Below are 17791 nucleotides of genomic sequence, written 5' to 3'. Positions count from 1 at the left end.
CAGCATGGGCCAGGTCAAGCACCCATCAGCCAGGAAATGAGAGCCCCCCCATTTCAGGAGGATCCAACCTTCCCCCTACCAAAGGGCTCTGCTCTGAGAGGCAATACTGGTTTATCAGGATTCTCCCTGCCCTGCCCTCCAGCACATAGCACAGACCCTTGCCTTCCCCATGACCACTAGTGGACCGTACCCCACCCCTTCTCCCCTGAGTTTAGTGGGGAGGGACTCAACTTCACCAAATATGAGGCCTCCCCTGCTTAACTCATAATGTCATTCATCTGTTTGCAAACAGGATACATTACATGGATATAATTTGGAAGAAAAAATATTTTAAAAAATCAAAGAAGACCATGAATGTTCATTATTCCACAACCTGGGAATGTTGATAATGTTTATATCCCCTAGGAGTTTATCGACCTATCGAGCCTCATGTTATTTCTTTTGTGTTTTTTAAAGACACATTGATGATTCTGTGTCTACAATTTTGGAGCCGGCTTTCTCCTCTTATAAGTCAGTGTGAGCTTTTCCCCATGCCATTAAATGAGCATTCTCTATATCACTGATGACACTGCCCAGCAGCGGTGGTGCGGACACACCCTCCTTCCTTCACCACGCCTTTAAGATGGGGTGCATAGGCAGTTAGGATGCCCTTGGGCCTGAAGAATAGTTTCTCAGGTCCCCACATGAAACTGACCTCATTTAAGTGTCCAGGGATTGAGAAAATGCATGGTGACTGACGTAAGTTCAGAAAGAAGCAAAACCCATCCATCTATTGTTTAGACATACATACACATGATAAAACCGGAAAACGAAGAGCAAGGGAATGATAAACATTTGAGAGAATGTGTCCTCTGGGGAAGGAGTATTTAGATAAATATGTAAGTGGTTGGCAATGATCTCATTTTGGATTCGGTGGTAGATTTAGATTCCTTAAATTTACTACTACATCTGAACTTCCGTAAAAGAGAACTAAAATAAAATCAAGTTAGGCCATGTGTGGGCTAATGATGACAAGTGGTCATAAGTCAAAAGCTGTGACCAGTTAAAATGTATGCCTCTGAGGTCCAAATAAAGGAAAACCACACATAATCATAAGAGACTTCAGGCAGGCTTTAAATGGATTATTTCTGTTTTGTTCGTCAGAGAGGCACCTAATAGGGCATAAATCATAAGGCATGTTCTTTGTTCAGTCCATAGGCAATATAAGGATCCAAATGGATTCAGGAATCCCTTAAAACAAAGTAACTCCCCAATCCAACATGTGTATGCACACACACACACACACACAGAGCCCGCCGGGCTGGTCAAACGGCCTTGGCCAAGAGAGCCTTGGCCAGAAGACAGAGTTGCTGCCAAGACCTGGAGCATTCTGATGGGTGCAGGAGATCAGTCAGTGAATAAGACCAGCCCTGGCATGGGTGGGGGGCGGGTAGAGGAGACAGTGGAAAAATCAACCTTGGTGTGACACAGACCAGCCCTAAGAGATGGAGGCACCAAGGAGGCCCTCCCAACCCAGACAAGACAAAGGAGTGCAAAGTCAATGTTTGAATGTTTGAAGGGCACATGGGAGTCAGCCAGGCTAACTGGAGTGTAGAGCGGTAAGGGCGTTCCTTGCAGAGGGAGGTCTAGAATGGTTCCGGGGGATGATAAGTCGTTCCAAAGAGCATCTGAAGTTTGGCAGGAGGGAGAGCATGAAGGATAGACAATATGGAAGAGTATTCTTGGCAGTGCTTAAGAGCTGAGCTCCATCCTGAGGGCAACAGGGAACCACTCTTAAAGGAAGAATGCCATAATCTTAATTACAGAAAAATCACTTTGTCTGCCTAGTGGAAGAGACAGGGAGCCCAGTCCGAATGCTGCTGAGGTGAGGATGGCCCAGGGGTTGGAGAGGGAAACTCTTTTTGTCCATATGTCAATGAGAATGTGGGATTAGAAGGTTGCTGAGGGCCCTGCCTGGTCCCATGGTTGGACTTGAAGATACCAACTCCCCTTGGCCATTGTCCCCTGTGCCAAGGATGTGTGGGGGAGGAGTGTCTGGCCTGGGGGCGCTGTCTCTAATGAGGGGGCGCTGTCTCAAGTGCCTCCAGGCAAGAATAGGGCACCTTCTGGCCTCAGCCAAGACTCTCCACCCGCAGAAGCCCGTGATGACTCCCAGTCAACCCCACAACTTTGACCCAATCTACCTGCTCCTCGTGTATTCATTCTGACTGAGCACAGCCCCGAGGAGAGGCAGAGACAGATCTATCCCCTTAAATCCTATTTTCCAGCTGACATTTGATGGATGGTGGGGTGCATGAGAGAACGTGTGTGATGCTGTGAAGACACGTGACAGCGAGACGCTGTGTGTGTTTCCAGTGTGCTCTGCCTGCCTATTTTGCTGTGTGCTGAAGGACCGTGTGTGTGCCCAAGCTCGCCTACAACTGCCCACTGCCACAGCAGCTGACATCAGAGGTGGGCCGGGAACACCTGCCTCACCCCGTGCTCCTCCTGACACATCCCAGCACCTGTCACACTTCCATGAACCTACTTGCATCCTGTCTCCCTAGTCCTCAGGGGACACACAACCATCCCAATACCTCCCCGCCCCGCCCCAACCCCAGTGCCTGGCCTGCTAAAAGATCTCCAACCCGGGGGCCTGCCTTCCTCCACTGCTTCCTTAGTTAGCAAAAAGGCCCCACGGTTTGTCGATTTGTAGTTGGATTTAATCTAGTTGAGGAAATTCTGAGCTCTCTATAGTTTCTTTCTTGTTTACCTATTTACAAACACTCAAGTGAGCTGTAAAATCAACTTGTTCCAAAGCTGCTGCCTCCCAGGTCCATCTCTGCCACATCTAGAATAACACACGATTATGCTCATAATAATAGGATCCATGAAGAGATGGCCCCTGTGTCCTGGAAACCAGGGCACCTTGGGTCTGTGGGTCTCAACTGCCCAGTTGAGATGTAAAACAGCCTTTGGGTCTGCCCCTGAGATAGTCACTTCCCAGAGGGATCTTAAGGACGTGTGGTCTCCCAGTTAAGAGCCATCCAAGTCTTCCAGGCCATCCTACTCGGCAGAAACCTGTATGGGAGGCAAGAAGTCCCTGGCCTCTGGTCACTGGGCACTCACCACACCAGCACAGTAGCTCTGATGATAAGCACCCTAATAATTTAGCTTGATTTTTCACTTATTTCCCCTGTACTATGATCAGTGTGTGAAGGACCCTCCTTTATGCACGAATACAACTATTCCCAAGTGAAGACGTGGGCTGACCCTACCCACCACATTCTAGCCTATGTGAGACCTTGTGGGCTGGGGCTCAGCCTGAGACTGGGGACAGGACTTGGCCTTGGGTTATGTTGTGGACTTAGGTCAGAAACTGGGGTTGGGACTCAACCTATCTTCCCTTGCTCCTGGCACAGGCTACTATGAACACCCAGTGACCTTTGCGTCTTTGGCTACACAGAGCTAAGCCAAGGGCTCTAACGGTCCATTCAAGAGGTAGAAGACTGGCCTGGCTGGCAGATCTGCCCCGGTACCTGCCAACAAGAGAGCCCTGGAGAGATGCTCATCTCTGGTCTCAGTGCCCTCTGGCTCTTGGGCTCTGCCTTCCCAGTGACCAAAACATTCATATGGAGAGTGGTGGAACTGAAACATACCAAGGCAGGCCAGCCCCCTTCTTCTCCTCTTTCTGCTTAGGACACAGTGTTAGCTCAGGGTGCTGTTTGCCTTCTCTGGCAGGCTTCTTCCCAGGGGAAGCCAGCAGAGGGGAGGACAAGACTAGTGCCCCTGAGACTTCCAGCCCAGTGGGGACTGGGTCCCAGCTCCCTCTGCCCTCTAAAGATAGAAACACTCAACACACACTCACACACATATATACACCTTCCTCAGGCTTTGTATCTCAGAACTCAGAGCCAGAGACTCTCAGGGCTGGAAGGGGCCTCAGAGAACATTTGCAGAAAACGTTCTCCAAGAACTCTTGGAGAAACAGCCCCAAGAATGGGGGTAACATCCAGGGAGAGTAGACACAGAGGCAAGACCAGAACTCAGCCTGAGTTGAGGTGTACCATACCCAGTCCCTGTCTCCTGAGCCCAGATACACACACACACACACACACACACACACACTCACGCTGGCACAGAAACTAGCTTCAGTTGGCCCCCGCCAAGCCAGGAGGACCAGAGACATGTTCTTACTTCTCACTTTGTTCTCTCTGGAGCTCAGGGCAGTAAGACCAGGGTATTCAAAATCCCCCAGATAATTTCAGCCGATTTCTCCCCTGGACTTCCCCCTTTCCATTAAATGACAACACTATCCTCTCCCCAGTCACCCAAGTGAGAGACTTGGTGCTCTCCTGGCCTCTTGGCTCCTGCGGGAACCCCCTCACTCTCTCGCTCCTCTCTCCAGTCCCTCCTCACCAGGGCAGGCTGTCTTCTGAAATACCTCTCTACCCCATCCCTATGACCTGGTCTAAATATTCATCCATTCAGGCCACTCGATCTCACTAGACTTTTCCGTGGCCTCCCTGCTGCCCTCAAAGCCCCTCCAATCCATTTCCTTCACATAGGCCACATGGTCTTTTCTAGAGCACACATCTGCACGTGGGCTCTCCGCTCCCCTCTCCGCTCCCTTGCCTCCCGTCTCCAGAGTCCTGCCTCAAGGAGAGGAAACTCGGGCCGCCCAATTGTGGCTCTCGGTTACGGAGGCTGCAGTGGGTTCCCCCGCGCGCGGGTGGGCGCGCTTTGCGGCCCCTTTCAGCCCCGGGGCCTGCGATCCTCCGACGGAGCTTTCCGGCACCCTAGGCGCATCTCCTCGTTCCCCGCCACCCTTGTCCGGACGTTGTCCTGGCCTGAGGAGACGGACTCCGGGCGGGGCGGGGGGCCTGGGGGGCCCGAGGGACCGGGAGGCCCAGGGGGCTGGAGGCTGGGCCGGGCCGACCGGAGCCACCCGGCCCCGCCCCCTGGCGCCGCCATTGGCCGCGACCGAGCGGGTGGACCCGCAGCTCCGTGCGCTCCGCATCTCCTCTCGGCAAGGGTCCCGACTTGGCAGCCCCGGGCGGTGGGGCGCGGTGCCGCGAGGCTGCCCGGCAGGTCGGAGCTGGGCGGGCCGGGGCCGGGCCCCCGCGCTCCCCGGACGGCTCACTCTGGCACCCAGTCCCTCGCTGCCACGCCGGGCGCGCACTCACACCCTCTCTGGGCGCGCGGCTCCCGGGCGCGATGGACGCGGCGCTGCTCTACAGCCTGTTGGAGGCCAACTGCAGCCTGGCGCTGGCCGAAGAGCTTCTCTTGGACGGCTGGGGGCTGCCCCTGGACCCCGAGGGTAGGCGGAGGCGACCGCAGCGGGTGGCGCGGGCTCCTACCCGGCGTGCTGAGTGCGTCCCAGGCCCCGCGCTCTGAGCGCCCCCGGCACCCCAGCTAAGCCCGTCTCTTCTGTCTCCCGTCTCCCAGGTGCCTACTCCTACTGCAACACGACCTTGGACCAGATCGGGACGTGCTGGCCCCGGAGCGCGGCCGGAGCCCTGGTGGAGAGGCCGTGTCCTGAGTACTTCAACGGCGTCAAGTACAACACGACCCGTGAGTGCCATTCCCCACCCCCATCCCCCAATTCTCCGCGACGGACTCGGCGCCCGACGCCAGGCAAGAGCGGTTTAGGGAGCGGGCATAGCTCTGGACCCGGCGTCGGAGACCTGCCGAGGGCTGTGGCGGCGTCATACCGCTGGCGTTGAGGTCCCCTTACAACGCGGGAGGCGCTTCCTCTGTCCCCTGCCCTACTGTAGCTTCAGGCCAGTAAGAGGTCTGATTTGCCAGAAAGGGAAGAAGGAAATTCTTGCTCCCTTTTGAGGATTTTAAGGGCAAATCTCTCACACATGTTATTTACTCTGGTTGCCTGAATTTCACCTTTGTTCACCCAGCGCTACCGGCACGGGGTTGGTGGGGGGTGAGGGTGGGGGGGTCCGTATATGCTCGGCTCCCAAATTCCAGGGTGAGTGCGGTGATCAGACTCTTCCTACAAGAGAGAAAGGAGGGCAGGAGTCAGGAAAGATGGGGTGAGCACTCGTGTTGAGTGGGGGCTATAGACGCTTCTGGGGCAGAGTGTGTGGGTGGCACCTCACCCCTACCGGGATGTTCCAGACTAGCCCTCTGGGCTGTGAGTCAGGACTCCTGGGCAGCGTTACTCCTACTGCCCACGTGATGTGTGATGTCTGAATCAGGACCACCCCACATTTCCCAGGGAGAACAGCCCAGGCCCTTCTTCCTCCTGGCAAACCACTGGTTGGCTTGACACTCTGGGGAAGCTGGCAGCAGAAGCTGCTGGTGGGGTAATTCAGCACAGGCTGTGGGGAATAGGGTTGGGGCAGAGTCTGTGCCCTGCGGGAGGTCTGTTGGGTGCCAGTGGGAGTGTCTTGTAAGACCACGGGCCCTGGCCCACCTTGACCAGCCACTCACTTCAGCAGCCCCACCCCACCAGCAGGGAGAGGTCCTCCTGAGACCCCCCAGGGCTTCCCTACCTGAAGCCCCTCATCCTGGAAACATCATAGCAACCTCTCTCTGCGTATCTGTGTCTGAACAGCAGCACAGCTCCCCATCACCTCACACAGGCACCAGTGCACACACGCAGTCACGCACATGCGTGCATGCACACACACACGTACACGCACACACACACACACACACACACCTGTCCAAACTCTCAGGTGCTGAGACCTCCTCAGAGAGAGATGGTTAGAGAATGAGACCGCTGTGCCCGCATCTAATGCTAAGCAGCACTCCCTTGCACCAGTGGAGGGCTCTGGTGGGCCCAGGGAGGAGCCGTGCTCAGAGGAGTCCAACAGCAGAGGTGCTCCTAATGGAAGCTGGTGGTAGACGTAGGAGAGCCGCTGAGGAAGGTGTCTGCATTATCTGAGAACAAGCTTCCCACCCATGATTAAATAAACCTCTCTGGGTGAAAATGAAGCAGAAGGAGTAACTTTCATTCTCCTTTCCAGTCCTGAGATTCTGAAACTGTACTTTTAGGGTCTGATGAGCTGAATCAGAGGATCCTAGGGTCTCTAGTTCAGACTGGCCCTGGGGACAAAGGGCCAAGTGAGGTGATGAGGCCTCTGAATCCCAGAGCCATGGACCTAAAGGAGCTCTGCTCTGGTTCCCCCCTCAGCCTGGGCTTCTCCTATTCTCCCCACCAATCTGGAGCTCCCCAACAGTGGGGGGGGTCTCTTCTTGGGGTGAGGAGTCTCTTCTTCAGAGCTGAGCCACCCCACATTTACACAGTATTTCTTCAATCAGCTTATTGATCAGCTACTATGTGCTGGCCACTGTGCTGTCATTGAGGCCCTTGCTCACAATTGCAACAGACAAAGGGAATACAGAGTGACAAACGCCCTGATGGAGGAGAGCAAGGGGGGTGGAGGATGGGGGAAGGGGGACAGGTGAGGCAGAGGAGACATCCCGAAGGAGATGTTGGAGCGCATACCAGACCACTCCCCTCACATCAAGTGAGAGGCTCAGAAAAGTTCAGGGTGCCCCCGAGGTTGGCAAATGGAGTGCCAATTAGCTCCCGATATCTAATGAGCAATTTTCTTTATTTGGACCAAAGTAGCTGCTGGGAAACCAGAGCACAGGGTGCTGGGAGCATGGCCATTAGCCAGTGAAGCCAGCTGAGGTGGGAAGAGTAGAGAAGCTAATGGCAATGGAAATGTGGTGACTGCTTCCTCCCCTGCCCTGCCTCCTGGTCGAGGCTTCCTGTTGCCCCATTGCCTTTGCAGTGGGATCCTTCCTTTACGAAGGATGCAGGGAGGAAAATAGCTCCAATGAGACGCCTTGGGGAAGAAGAAGAAGAATTTGGTTCATCTTCCTGCCCACTCTTGCTAGGCTTCAGCCAACCCCCCAATGAAGCCTCATTCTTCAGAGGGCCGGCATTCCTGGGGTAAGAAAGCAGCTAGTCATTAGTCCCTGTGAACTTTCTTCCACTCAGCTGAGCACAGAGAATCTGCCACAAATCATCCAAGTGTGGATCATTTTCCAGGTGCCAGCTACCACGGGGAGAGCTTTGCCCAGGTGATCCCACTCATCTCCACCTTCTCAATGCCCCACCCCTGAGATATGTAACCCTTTTATGCCCATACTGCAGTCAGGAAAACTGAGGCTCAGAGACGTGAAGTGACTTTCCCAAGTTATAGTTCATTCCTAGGCACCAGTGCAGGCAGAGAAATCCACAGCCCATACTCTTAACCACGGGGCAATGTTGCCTCCAAAAGAGATAGTTTTCGGGGAGAGTTTAGAGGGACAGAAGGACTCATGTCTCCACTCTGGAGGACTGGGGAGGGCTTCGCCCACAGAACTGGACTTAGGGGGACAGGGCAGATTTTAGCAGGTGAAAGTGGGACAGGTACACAGGAGGAGGTGAAACCGTGCTCTGTCCCTCGGGACTGGTGAGTATTGTACAGAGTGTAGGTAGGAGGAGAAAGAAACAGACCAGAGCAGACGCGTGGATATTGGTCTGGTGACGCAGGGTGGTGCAGTGTGTTTTGCTGCCCATGCAGGATAGATCCTAGGGCAAAGGAGGTCTGCTGTGGGGCCCAGAGCCTCTGGAGACAAGAGGAGGGATCAGGAGGCTACTACAGCTGCCCAAGTCTAATGGGGGCTGCAGGAGCCAACTGAGGGGATGGAACCGGGGGACCTGGGCACCTGGAATATACAGGACTGGGGTGAGATGGGGACTCAGGAGGAGTCAGGGATGACAGACGCCAGGACAATGCTGAGCTTAGGTGGAGGTATGTTGTCCCTAAGGAGCTGGAGGGACATCTGAGTGCAGATGTCCATCCAGAACATAGTCTGCTGGAAGGGGAAAGCCCAGGAAAGCACCTTCTGCTAGAGACAAGGCCTTCTTGGATGTGAGGTTAGCTGACAGGTACAGGTGGCCCGTGAGGGAGGACCATTCAGAGTCTTGATAATTTTTACCCAGAGACAATGTCTAGATGCAGCACAGCCAAGGGAAAGGATGGAACTTGTCCATGGCCACACAAGCTAGTCCCTGCAGAAGCAAGAGAAATGTCTGTGTGTCCAAGTTCCTTCCAGGGTTCTCCCCACTGCCCACATTTCTGTGGCCCAGGTTCCGTGGGCCTGGGTCATCATTTGACCTGTGTTAACTTATTAACTCATTAATGGAGGTGTAGTATTATCCTCATACGACACACGGGGAAATGGAGGCACAGAGAAGTTAATTGACTTTCTGAAAGCCACACGACTTATAACAGCATAAGGATTCCAACTCTGGCTCTGCTGCCTCTCAGAAAACAACTGTGTTGGCTTAAACAGAGAACGGATTAGTTGAAAAGATATCAAGGAGCTTGTGGCATCACCGAGTGGGCTGAAGAACCAGATTTGGGACCCCTAGCCAAGAGCTCAGGGCAGAGCTGACCCAGTAAGGGAAGTCTGCTCTCCCTGAGTGCGACCTGGCCACCAGCTGGGCCACAGTCCGGCTGCCACCAACCTCCCAGGATGCTGAAGCTTCCTGCAGTGGCCGCTGGGAGCCTTTCTCCCTGTCTCCATTTTGTGGACCCCAGGTCACTAATGCCCTGGGGGCAGATGTCTCTGATGGGGCGGGAGAATGTGGGGGGCTCTAGGTCACACACCCTGGCTCTGGAAGGTGAGGGCTCAGCATTTCAGTTCTGGTGGCCTCTGCCTCCCCTCAAGTTTCTTGGAGGCCATATGGGATGCAGATTCAAATTCTGTCATAATGTCTACACACGCTATCTACTGGAGCAAGTCTGATCCCCTTCCTGGGCCTCAGTCTCCCTGTCTGCAAGGAGAAAGGAAACGGACTAGCCTGAAATAGGCAATACACTCCATTTCCTGCCACCTCCCACCATCCTGAGCCCATGTCTGTGTGCGGGTGTCTGTGCATCTCCCTGTCTCTGTCTCTGTTCCTCTCTATGTGTGACTCCAGCTTTGTCTTTGGATGTATCTTCTGTTTCTTTCTGTTTCTCTCTTGTTTTCTATCTCTGCTATTTTCTCTTTTTCTCCTTGCCTTCCTCCATCCTCCTTCTCAAGCTCTCTTCCTCGGTTTCTCCCTTCCCCTCCCCACCCTCTTCCCTCCATTCTCCCTCAGGTCTCTCTCTCTCCCTCCTCCCTCCTCCTCATTTTATTCTCCCTGCTCGAACACCTCCTCCTGCCTGTTCCCTCGTGGCTGTGGTGGTTGGGGGGGATGTCCCCTCCCACATGGGGCCCATGTTCCCCCTGCAGAATTGCTAAATCCAGCATGGCTCAGCTTCAGTCTCTTGCTATCAGGCTCCCACCGTGTCCTGTTGGCAACTTCAGGGCCCATGTGTACAGAGGCATCTGCCAGGACAAGGGGGATAAAAAGACACTCCACCCGACCTAAACCCATGGAGAGATCTGGGGGTCCATACTTCCCAGAGCCCCACTCTAGAGATGTGCTGAAGCATGACTTGTGTTGGAAACACATAAACTGTGTGGTCTCCAGCCAGGGGCATCTTCCCACTGGGTCAGCCTGCTTCTGTAGAAATCCCCTCTTCAGCCCTGAGGAGACATGGTGATAAGAAGGGCTGAACCCTGCCCTCAGAGAATCCCAGGCTGCCTCAAGACCAGACTCACACAAACCAATAGTCAGGGATTGGAAAGAGGGGCTTGGTGGACCCTGGTGCATTCCTGGAAAACTTCCTGGAGGAGGTTCTTGGGAGCGGTTCTTGAAGGTCTTGGAGCAGTGGAGGCTCCACATTTGTGTCATATGAGGGTATGAGCCTCAGGGAGGGTTCCAAATAGAGCCTCCCCTCTAGGCTGAGGAAGTCGAAGCTGGGAATCTAAAAACTCAGGTCTACATTCTCCGTCCCCAAGTGAGACCTATTCACATCTGGACCCCTGAGTCCCAGGGGCAGGAAGTTAACCCTGTGTAAGAATGGTTTTTGTGCTGGGAGAGAGGAAAAGTGGGACATGTCTGGCCATTACTGAGGGTTTGGCAAAGAGGAGGAGGAGGGAAGAGACTGAGCAGAGTGGATACCCCTCTGGCCATCCAGACGTTCTAGAACTTCCCAGCTGCAAGGCCTCCTGTTTGAGTGCTGCCCTCACCTCCCCTGTTGCTTAGGGGTGGAAAATGACTAGCCCAGAAAGGACTTCCCTAGCATCCCACAGAGAGCCAGGGCACCAAATGGCCTATGCTGGTTCCAAAAACTTTTGGCCCTTGCTCTAGCATTTTCCCGGCTTGCATGCCTAGACCTGGGCAGCCGAGCAGCGTGACAGTGATGTCTCAGCTGCCTCCCCACCTGAGGACCCTTCAACTCAGAGAGGACCAAGGGTGCCACCACTCCTGATCTCCCTCCCTCTCTTCCCAGGAACCCTCCAGCTCTCACTCGTCCTCTTCCTGCCCATCTCCCCTCTCACCGGGTCGTGAGAGTACTGCCCTCTTTACTAGAAACAAGCTCTTCAAACACGAGAAAGGCCTGAGTTTTCCAGGGGCTCCTGTTTTAGAGGGAAAGAGAGAGAGAGAGAGAGAGACTTAAGAAAGAAAAAAAAGACTTTATTTGTTTAGAGAGAGCATGCACTAGTGGGCAGAAGGCAGAGGGAGAGAGCGAATCCCAAGCAGGCTCCACGCCCAGAGTGGAGCCTGATGCCAGGCTCCGTCTCACAACCCTGAGATCATGACCTGAGCTGAAATCAAGAGTCAGATGCTTAATCGACTGAGCTCTCCAGGCATCCTGAGAGAGAGGGGCTCTTGAAAAGAGCTTTCTGATAATGGCTCTTAAGTGAAATAGCACAGTCACGGTTGTAGGAGCTCTTGGGAGGAGGTTGATTTCAAAAGGAGGGGAAGGCAAGCTGGGAAGACTTCACGGAGGAAATGTTGTTGGAGAGGGTCTTGAAAAATTGGGCCAGAGATGTGCCAGCTGGAAGGGAGATGCAAACAGATGGAGAGGAGACGTGGTAGAGGGAATAGGGTCATGGAGGCTTTGAACACCAGTCCAGGCCATGGGTCTCAGTTCTGCTGGTGGTAGTGCTGCCAGCTGCTTACCCATAGCCCCACGGTGCAGGAACGGAATATTCTGTGGGGGACACTGCTTGATTTTCAGGATGTACCTTTGAGATCTAAATCCAGGCTGCCTGAGAATTTTAACCTTGCCCCTTCCCCTCTCCTCCTCCTTACTCAGTCAAGTCAGAACTGCAGCACCCTTACCTGCCTGACTTCCAGCCCCAAACAACCACCTGCAGAGTCTGGAACCCCACAGCAAAGCCCCACCCACAGTGACTCTCAGGGACCATCCCCAAGGACCCCAAGTGCCGTCTACCCATCCGAAACCAGGTCCTCCAGAACCTGGTGGGGAGCTCCTGTTACACCTGTGGAGGCTGGGGTCAGGGAGAGCAAGAAGAACCCAATGCAGATCCAGGAAGGCAGATCGAAGTCCTGGCTGTGCCCTGATTCACTAAGGGACAAGGAGGTCCCCCCTCATACACGTCCCAGTGTGCTCATCTGGGTGGAGGGGACAGAAAATATGCTGTCCTTGTGAGGCCCTGACACAGCTGCTTGGGGTTTCCGTGGACAGCTGGAGTGCTGTCAGCAGGGTGAGTAAAGAATAAGGCCCAGAATAAGGAGACTTTGTGTTCTCAGCATGACATCCTCGAGGGTCCTGCTCACGGCAAGTATAGTTGTCCTCGTTTTGGGTGGTGTGGCCAAGGGGCTTCAGTGAGAGCCACTGAAAGTCTGTGACCCCACCGTGGGAGGGAGCAGTAGGAGGGATGATCTGATCCCAGAGGCCTCCAGAGAGAGGCAGATCCTTGGCCCTCCAGAGCAATGCCATTGTCGGTAAAGAAAGGACATAGGATTCCCGTCCAAGGTGTCTCCACCCCACATTACTTCACAGAAACTATGGTTGAAAGCCAGTTGTAATTCTGGCCAGGCCACGGACTGCTTCTCTTACCTTTGGGCAGGTCTTTCTCCTCTTTGGGTCTCAGTATCTCTGTATTAGGTGGCGAGTTCTCACAGTCCCCCAACATTGATGCTCCTCTTCTCCACCTCAGTCTCTGCCTCAGGGGTCCCCCATTCGCCTTCTCCTCCCTGTTTCCCTGTGCGGGTCGCAGGCTGGCGTCAGGGCGACAAGCCCATTGAGCGTTGCTAGGGATGACTGGCAGGAGGCAGCCCCGCACCACAGAGGCTGGAGCTGGCTGGTAGGCATCTCTTCCCGCTTGCATCAACCGTGGGGAGGACCGTGGTCTCACACAATGAGCTGGATTCCAGTCACACCTCTTCCCTCTTTCATGGGCCCTGTGTGGGCTGCATGAAGCAGCTCTGTGCCTCCCTGACTCAGTTTGCCCACTGTCTGCTGTAAGTATAGACATTTCCCCCTACCACGCCTCTCAAGGACGGAAAGGCATCATGAGTGGAAAGTCCTTTGGAAATAAGGAGCTGAGGGCTTTTGGAGGTCCAAATGGACAGTTGGGGCCGCAAGAGCAGTGTGCACACAATACTGAAGAAGTGGACTAGAAGTTCCCTGTCTCTCACTCCAGATGTCCTAAGCAGCTGGCCCTGGGGAGGTCCCTCCCAACCTGGGGTTTGTGTTGATGATGGCAAGTTTCCAGACCCTCAACCCAGCATTCTTTCTAGGTCAAGCTGGTTCAGAGCTTGGAGGAGCAACCCAGTAGGCTGTGATCAGACCCAGACAGGAAATGTCCCAGCTGGGCCCCAGAGCAGGCCAGCTCTGGTCCACTGCCTCAGCATCTAAGCAATGCAGGGGTGCTGACTCCAGGAGAAGCACCTTGTTTGGGAAGCTCGGAAAACTACGCTGTTGGCACCATGACCAGCACTCCCCCAGATGGTGTCTTAACTGGACACAAAAACCAACTTGTCATACCCAACAGCATCATCGCCTCAACCAGCCAGTAGAGATATTTTTTCCACAAAAGATAAGAAAGGTGACCAAGGTGAAAGGCAAAGATTTCCCAGCAGGGCCTCAAGCCAGGACAGGAAGATCATGGCCATCACCTTCCAGGGAAAGTCAGTCAGGGGGCTTGAGGGTGGGGTATCTGGCCTCTCAGGCTTTTTCTGCCCCAGGGATCTGGACATGAAGTAGCTAAGACACTGCAGGCATGGCACAGTTTGCTGCATCTTCTAGAACATGGTGGCTCGGTGACCCCCCCAGCATGTCACTGTCCCTCTTTGGGCCCCTCCAAACCAAATGAGGGAGAAGCTGCCTCCCCCTCTTACATTCCCAGGAAGATGCCTGCTGACTCAGTCCCCAGGATGCTTTCCTGGGACCAGGGGAGGCTTTCTTGCTGGCAGTGGGAGGATGCCTGACTGCAGCTCTGTGGTTTGGGACTGACAGCCCCTATCCCGTGTGGGATTGCACTCATGGTGCAGCCCTTCTGACAGCAGGGCTCAGCCCCCCTGTGGCCTGTGTGGGAGTCCTAGGTGCCTCCTGCAGGTAAGAGTGTTGGGCATTTGCTGTGCAGCTTGGCAGAGCCTGGGCGCCCAAGGTGGCAGACTATCTTCTCGGCCTGCTCTGAGACTCTCATCCTCTTTCAGAGTCAGTCACATAGATAACAGCACCACCTCAGTCCATCCTGAGCCCCTGTGTACTCAGTCTGGGTAGTTCTTAGGGAAGGGCCACAGGAGAGGGCAGCCTAAGCCTTCCCCACCCCTACCCCCCTGAGCTAGCTGCGAAAGAGCAGTCCTAGCCCACCAGGGAGCAGTGGAACCCTCAGGGAGCTGGAACAGCCATGAAGAAGCTGGGGCTGAAGCTGGGCCTGAAGAGCTTTGCAAATCAGTGTGATGAATGCAGACCCGAGGGCTGTGTTTCAGGAGCTCTCCAAGGCCATCCATATGCTTTGGTGGGGAGGGGTACCATTCTGCTGTCCACAGTGCTGAAAATTCCTGTCGTGCACAGTGACCTCACTCCTTCAGTGAATAGTGCTTCTGGCCCTTTCCACCTCCCTGCCAGCATTACTTGACCTAACTTCTTGTCCGTTTTCCCCAGATATCCATCCCCCTTCACCAGTCCCACTCACTCCCTGTGCCCCATCTGTCCCTTAAAATCTCTCCCCCATAACCATCACCCAAAAACGGTCCCTCGTGGTCTCTGTCTCCCATGTCTTGTCAGTTAGACTGTCAGACATAGAAGTGCCCACGTAGGGAGCACCTGAAAGCATACAGGGACGGTTGGAGTTGTCACATAGCTCTAGGGTAGTACTGGGTTCAGCGGGTTGTAAGTCCGACACAACAGATAACCAATCTACCTGAGATGACAATAACATCTTTGAGAAATGATGTACGTCACTTTATTTTTTTTAAAGATTTTATTTATTTATTTGACAGAGAGAGACACAGCAAGACAGGGAACACAAGCAGGGGGCGCGGGTGGGAAAGGGAGAAGCAGGCTTCCCACTGAGCAGGGAGTCCGGATGTACATCACTTTAACTGAGAGCAGAAACTGAGGCCAAGAGGGCAGGGACTTAGCTAAGGTCACTTAGCCTGCCAGCCAGAGACAAAACCACAGCTAGAAGAGCAATCCCCCTGTTCTCACAGCCAGACTTCCGAACCACTTAGATGACTGCCTGAACTAGGAGCTCTCATCAGAAAGGGGCCGGCATCTGAAAGAGGGACAGGCCACGGTAATGGGGGCTTTTGACAGGACAGGGGCACTTAAGGGGAAGAGGCCTGGCACACTGTGGGAAATAGGGAGCAGCATTCCCAGGCCACAGAGCCCTGCACGAGAGGACCCTGCTTGCATCCTTTAGACCCTAATGCCCCTGGCAGGCCACACCACACACCACCGGGATCGATCTTTGGCAGGGGCACTTGGGTTGCTGTGGCAACAGGCACGGACCTCACGGCATCCAGCTCTGAGACTCTGGTCCGGCCGCCTGCCCTCAGATTTTGCGTGCCCATCCTCCCGTGGTTTCCAGGTTGGGGAGGGGCAGGGCTCTTCTGACTTACTCTGTCTTACTCTCTCCTGTCCAGAGCTGTGCTTGAGGGCACAGTGTCCTCATTAGCAAGCTCCCCCGAAGAGCTGGGCACATCTGTCTTCCAGGCCTCTGGTACCTGGAGTCTGCAGCCAAAACCTCATCTCCAGGCACGACTGAGCCCCCAGAGGGGAGCCTCCTTCCACCACCACATCCCACAGCTCAGACCCTGCTTTCCAAGGTGTTGGCAGATCTGAGTTCGTTTGTTGCAGCCAATATGTACTTCATGGCTAATTCCCGGGGGAGACCCAGGGACCCCCCCCATATGGTCTCTGCCTACCTGTCTGTCCCCAGGGAGCTTCAGTTCAGTAAGCAAAGAAAAAAAAAAAAAGGATCAGATCCAAAAAGGTGAAACCCTTAGTGCATTATGGCAAATGCTCTAAACTTGATGTTTGGTTTTCAAACTATGGGTCAGAGCACCCAAGTGGATGGTGAAGTCAAATTCGTGAGTCATGACCAGCATTTGTATAGAAAATAAATAGAATGCATTAGAATAGAAGAGGAGGAAGAATATCATCGCTGTAGTCAAGATGAATTTTGCTTTGTGAAACTGGCCTCACTCATGTTGGGCGTGTGTGGGCTGGAGGTGAGGGTGTGGCTGGGCTGGAGGTAACGGCACAGGGATGTGTTGGTGGGGCTCAAGGACAGTCGAATGTGCCCATGTTTCAAGAGATGGCAAGGCCTAGAGGAGGCATTTAGAGGAAAAAAAGAGATGGCTTGAATGCCTGGGCTGCTGGGGAAGCCTGCGGGAGGAGAGGGCGCTTGACCTATGGTTTAGAAGATAGGAAGGGGTTTGTCAGTGAGAATGAGGAGGGTGTTTCAGGTTGGGGGGTTCAGCACAGAGCCAGCTATATGCCAGGCCTACCAAGTGCCATGTGGAGCGGTGGCAGAGGGGGGTGTCTTCCAGAAAAGAAAGCCAGGATAGAGAAGTCTTAAAATTTGGCACCCCTGGTAGGCATTGACGTAAGGGACCAGGAAGGTCTCAGATTTGCAGCCTCTCTACCATGACTCCCTCCCTCCTCAGGCCTACCCTATGCTTATTACCATCAGGAGATATCACACTTGGGAAAGTGTTCTGAGTTCCTATCTTTGGTTAGCCCCACAACGATCAGCCAGACCGGACTCACACTCCAAAACAACTCAGGCCAGGGTATGAGCAAGGGATGAAGTGTGAGGCTCAGGCTCATGGGACTCTTGGGTGGGGAGGAGTCGGGGACTCAGAAGAGAGAAATCTGTGAGATGGGAGCAATCAAAGAGGCCTTCCTGGAGGAAAGGGCTTAGCACTGAACTCCAGGAAAGCTGGATAACATCTATGAACACATCCTTAGAAGATAAATGTTCTGACCTTTGGACCAGAGCCAGGGTCAGGGCCTGGCTCACCTCAGACAAGCTGGTGGAGAAAGACCCTTAACCCTTATCTGTAAAGGATTATTCGTTTTACAAAAGGACCAGCCCTCCCCCAGATACCTTTACATTGGTCTATTTGACTCACCCCACACGCTGACCTTCAGTTCAGTAACATCACTAACCCTATGCATCGGGTTCTCTTAACTGTAGAAATTTCTCTTTCTGTAGTAAAACAGCCCTGAGGAAGGAGATAACCCAAGAGTGGATGTGGGTGCCATGTTTAGGGGTAAGGGGCTGGTGTCCTCACTTTGGGGTCAAGATCATCTCGACTCCCACCAGGGCCAAGGCGGCATCCTTAGGCCAGTAACAATCCTGAGCCTGAAGACTCTCTGAGCTCAGAGCACCAAATTAAAAAACAATTAAGCTAATAGACTCTCCCCCATTGTTTCTGCTCCTCAACAAGTGCTCCCTGAATCCCACTGCTTTGAACTCACTGTCAGCTCAA

At 54.0% G+C, this 17791-nt stretch overlaps 1 protein-coding gene across 3 annotated transcripts in view; it reads left to right on the top strand.

Annotated features, from left to right (window-relative positions):
* The first annotated feature begins 5196 nt into the window (after nucleotides 1–5196).
* Nucleotides 5197–17791, top strand: part of CRHR2 (corticotropin releasing hormone receptor 2) — a 30236-nt gene continuing 17641 nt past the window's right edge. For all 3 annotated transcript variants that reach the window (XM_044244561.1, XM_044244560.1, XM_044244563.1), the window contains exons 1-2: nucleotides 5197–5299; nucleotides 5428–5553. In XM_044244561.1, coding sequence (XP_044100496.1) covers nucleotides 5197–5299; nucleotides 5428–5553 — 229 coding nt within the window. The remainder of the gene's footprint in view (nucleotides 5300–5427; nucleotides 5554–17791) is intronic.

The sequence above is a fragment of the Neovison vison genome, chromosome 4 (assembly GCF_020171115.1).
Source record: "Neovison vison isolate M4711 chromosome 4, ASM_NN_V1, whole genome shotgun sequence".
Classification (NCBI taxonomy): domain Eukaryota; kingdom Metazoa; phylum Chordata; class Mammalia; order Carnivora; family Mustelidae; genus Neogale; species Neogale vison.
This window is presented reverse-complemented; position numbering and strand designations above follow the sequence as displayed.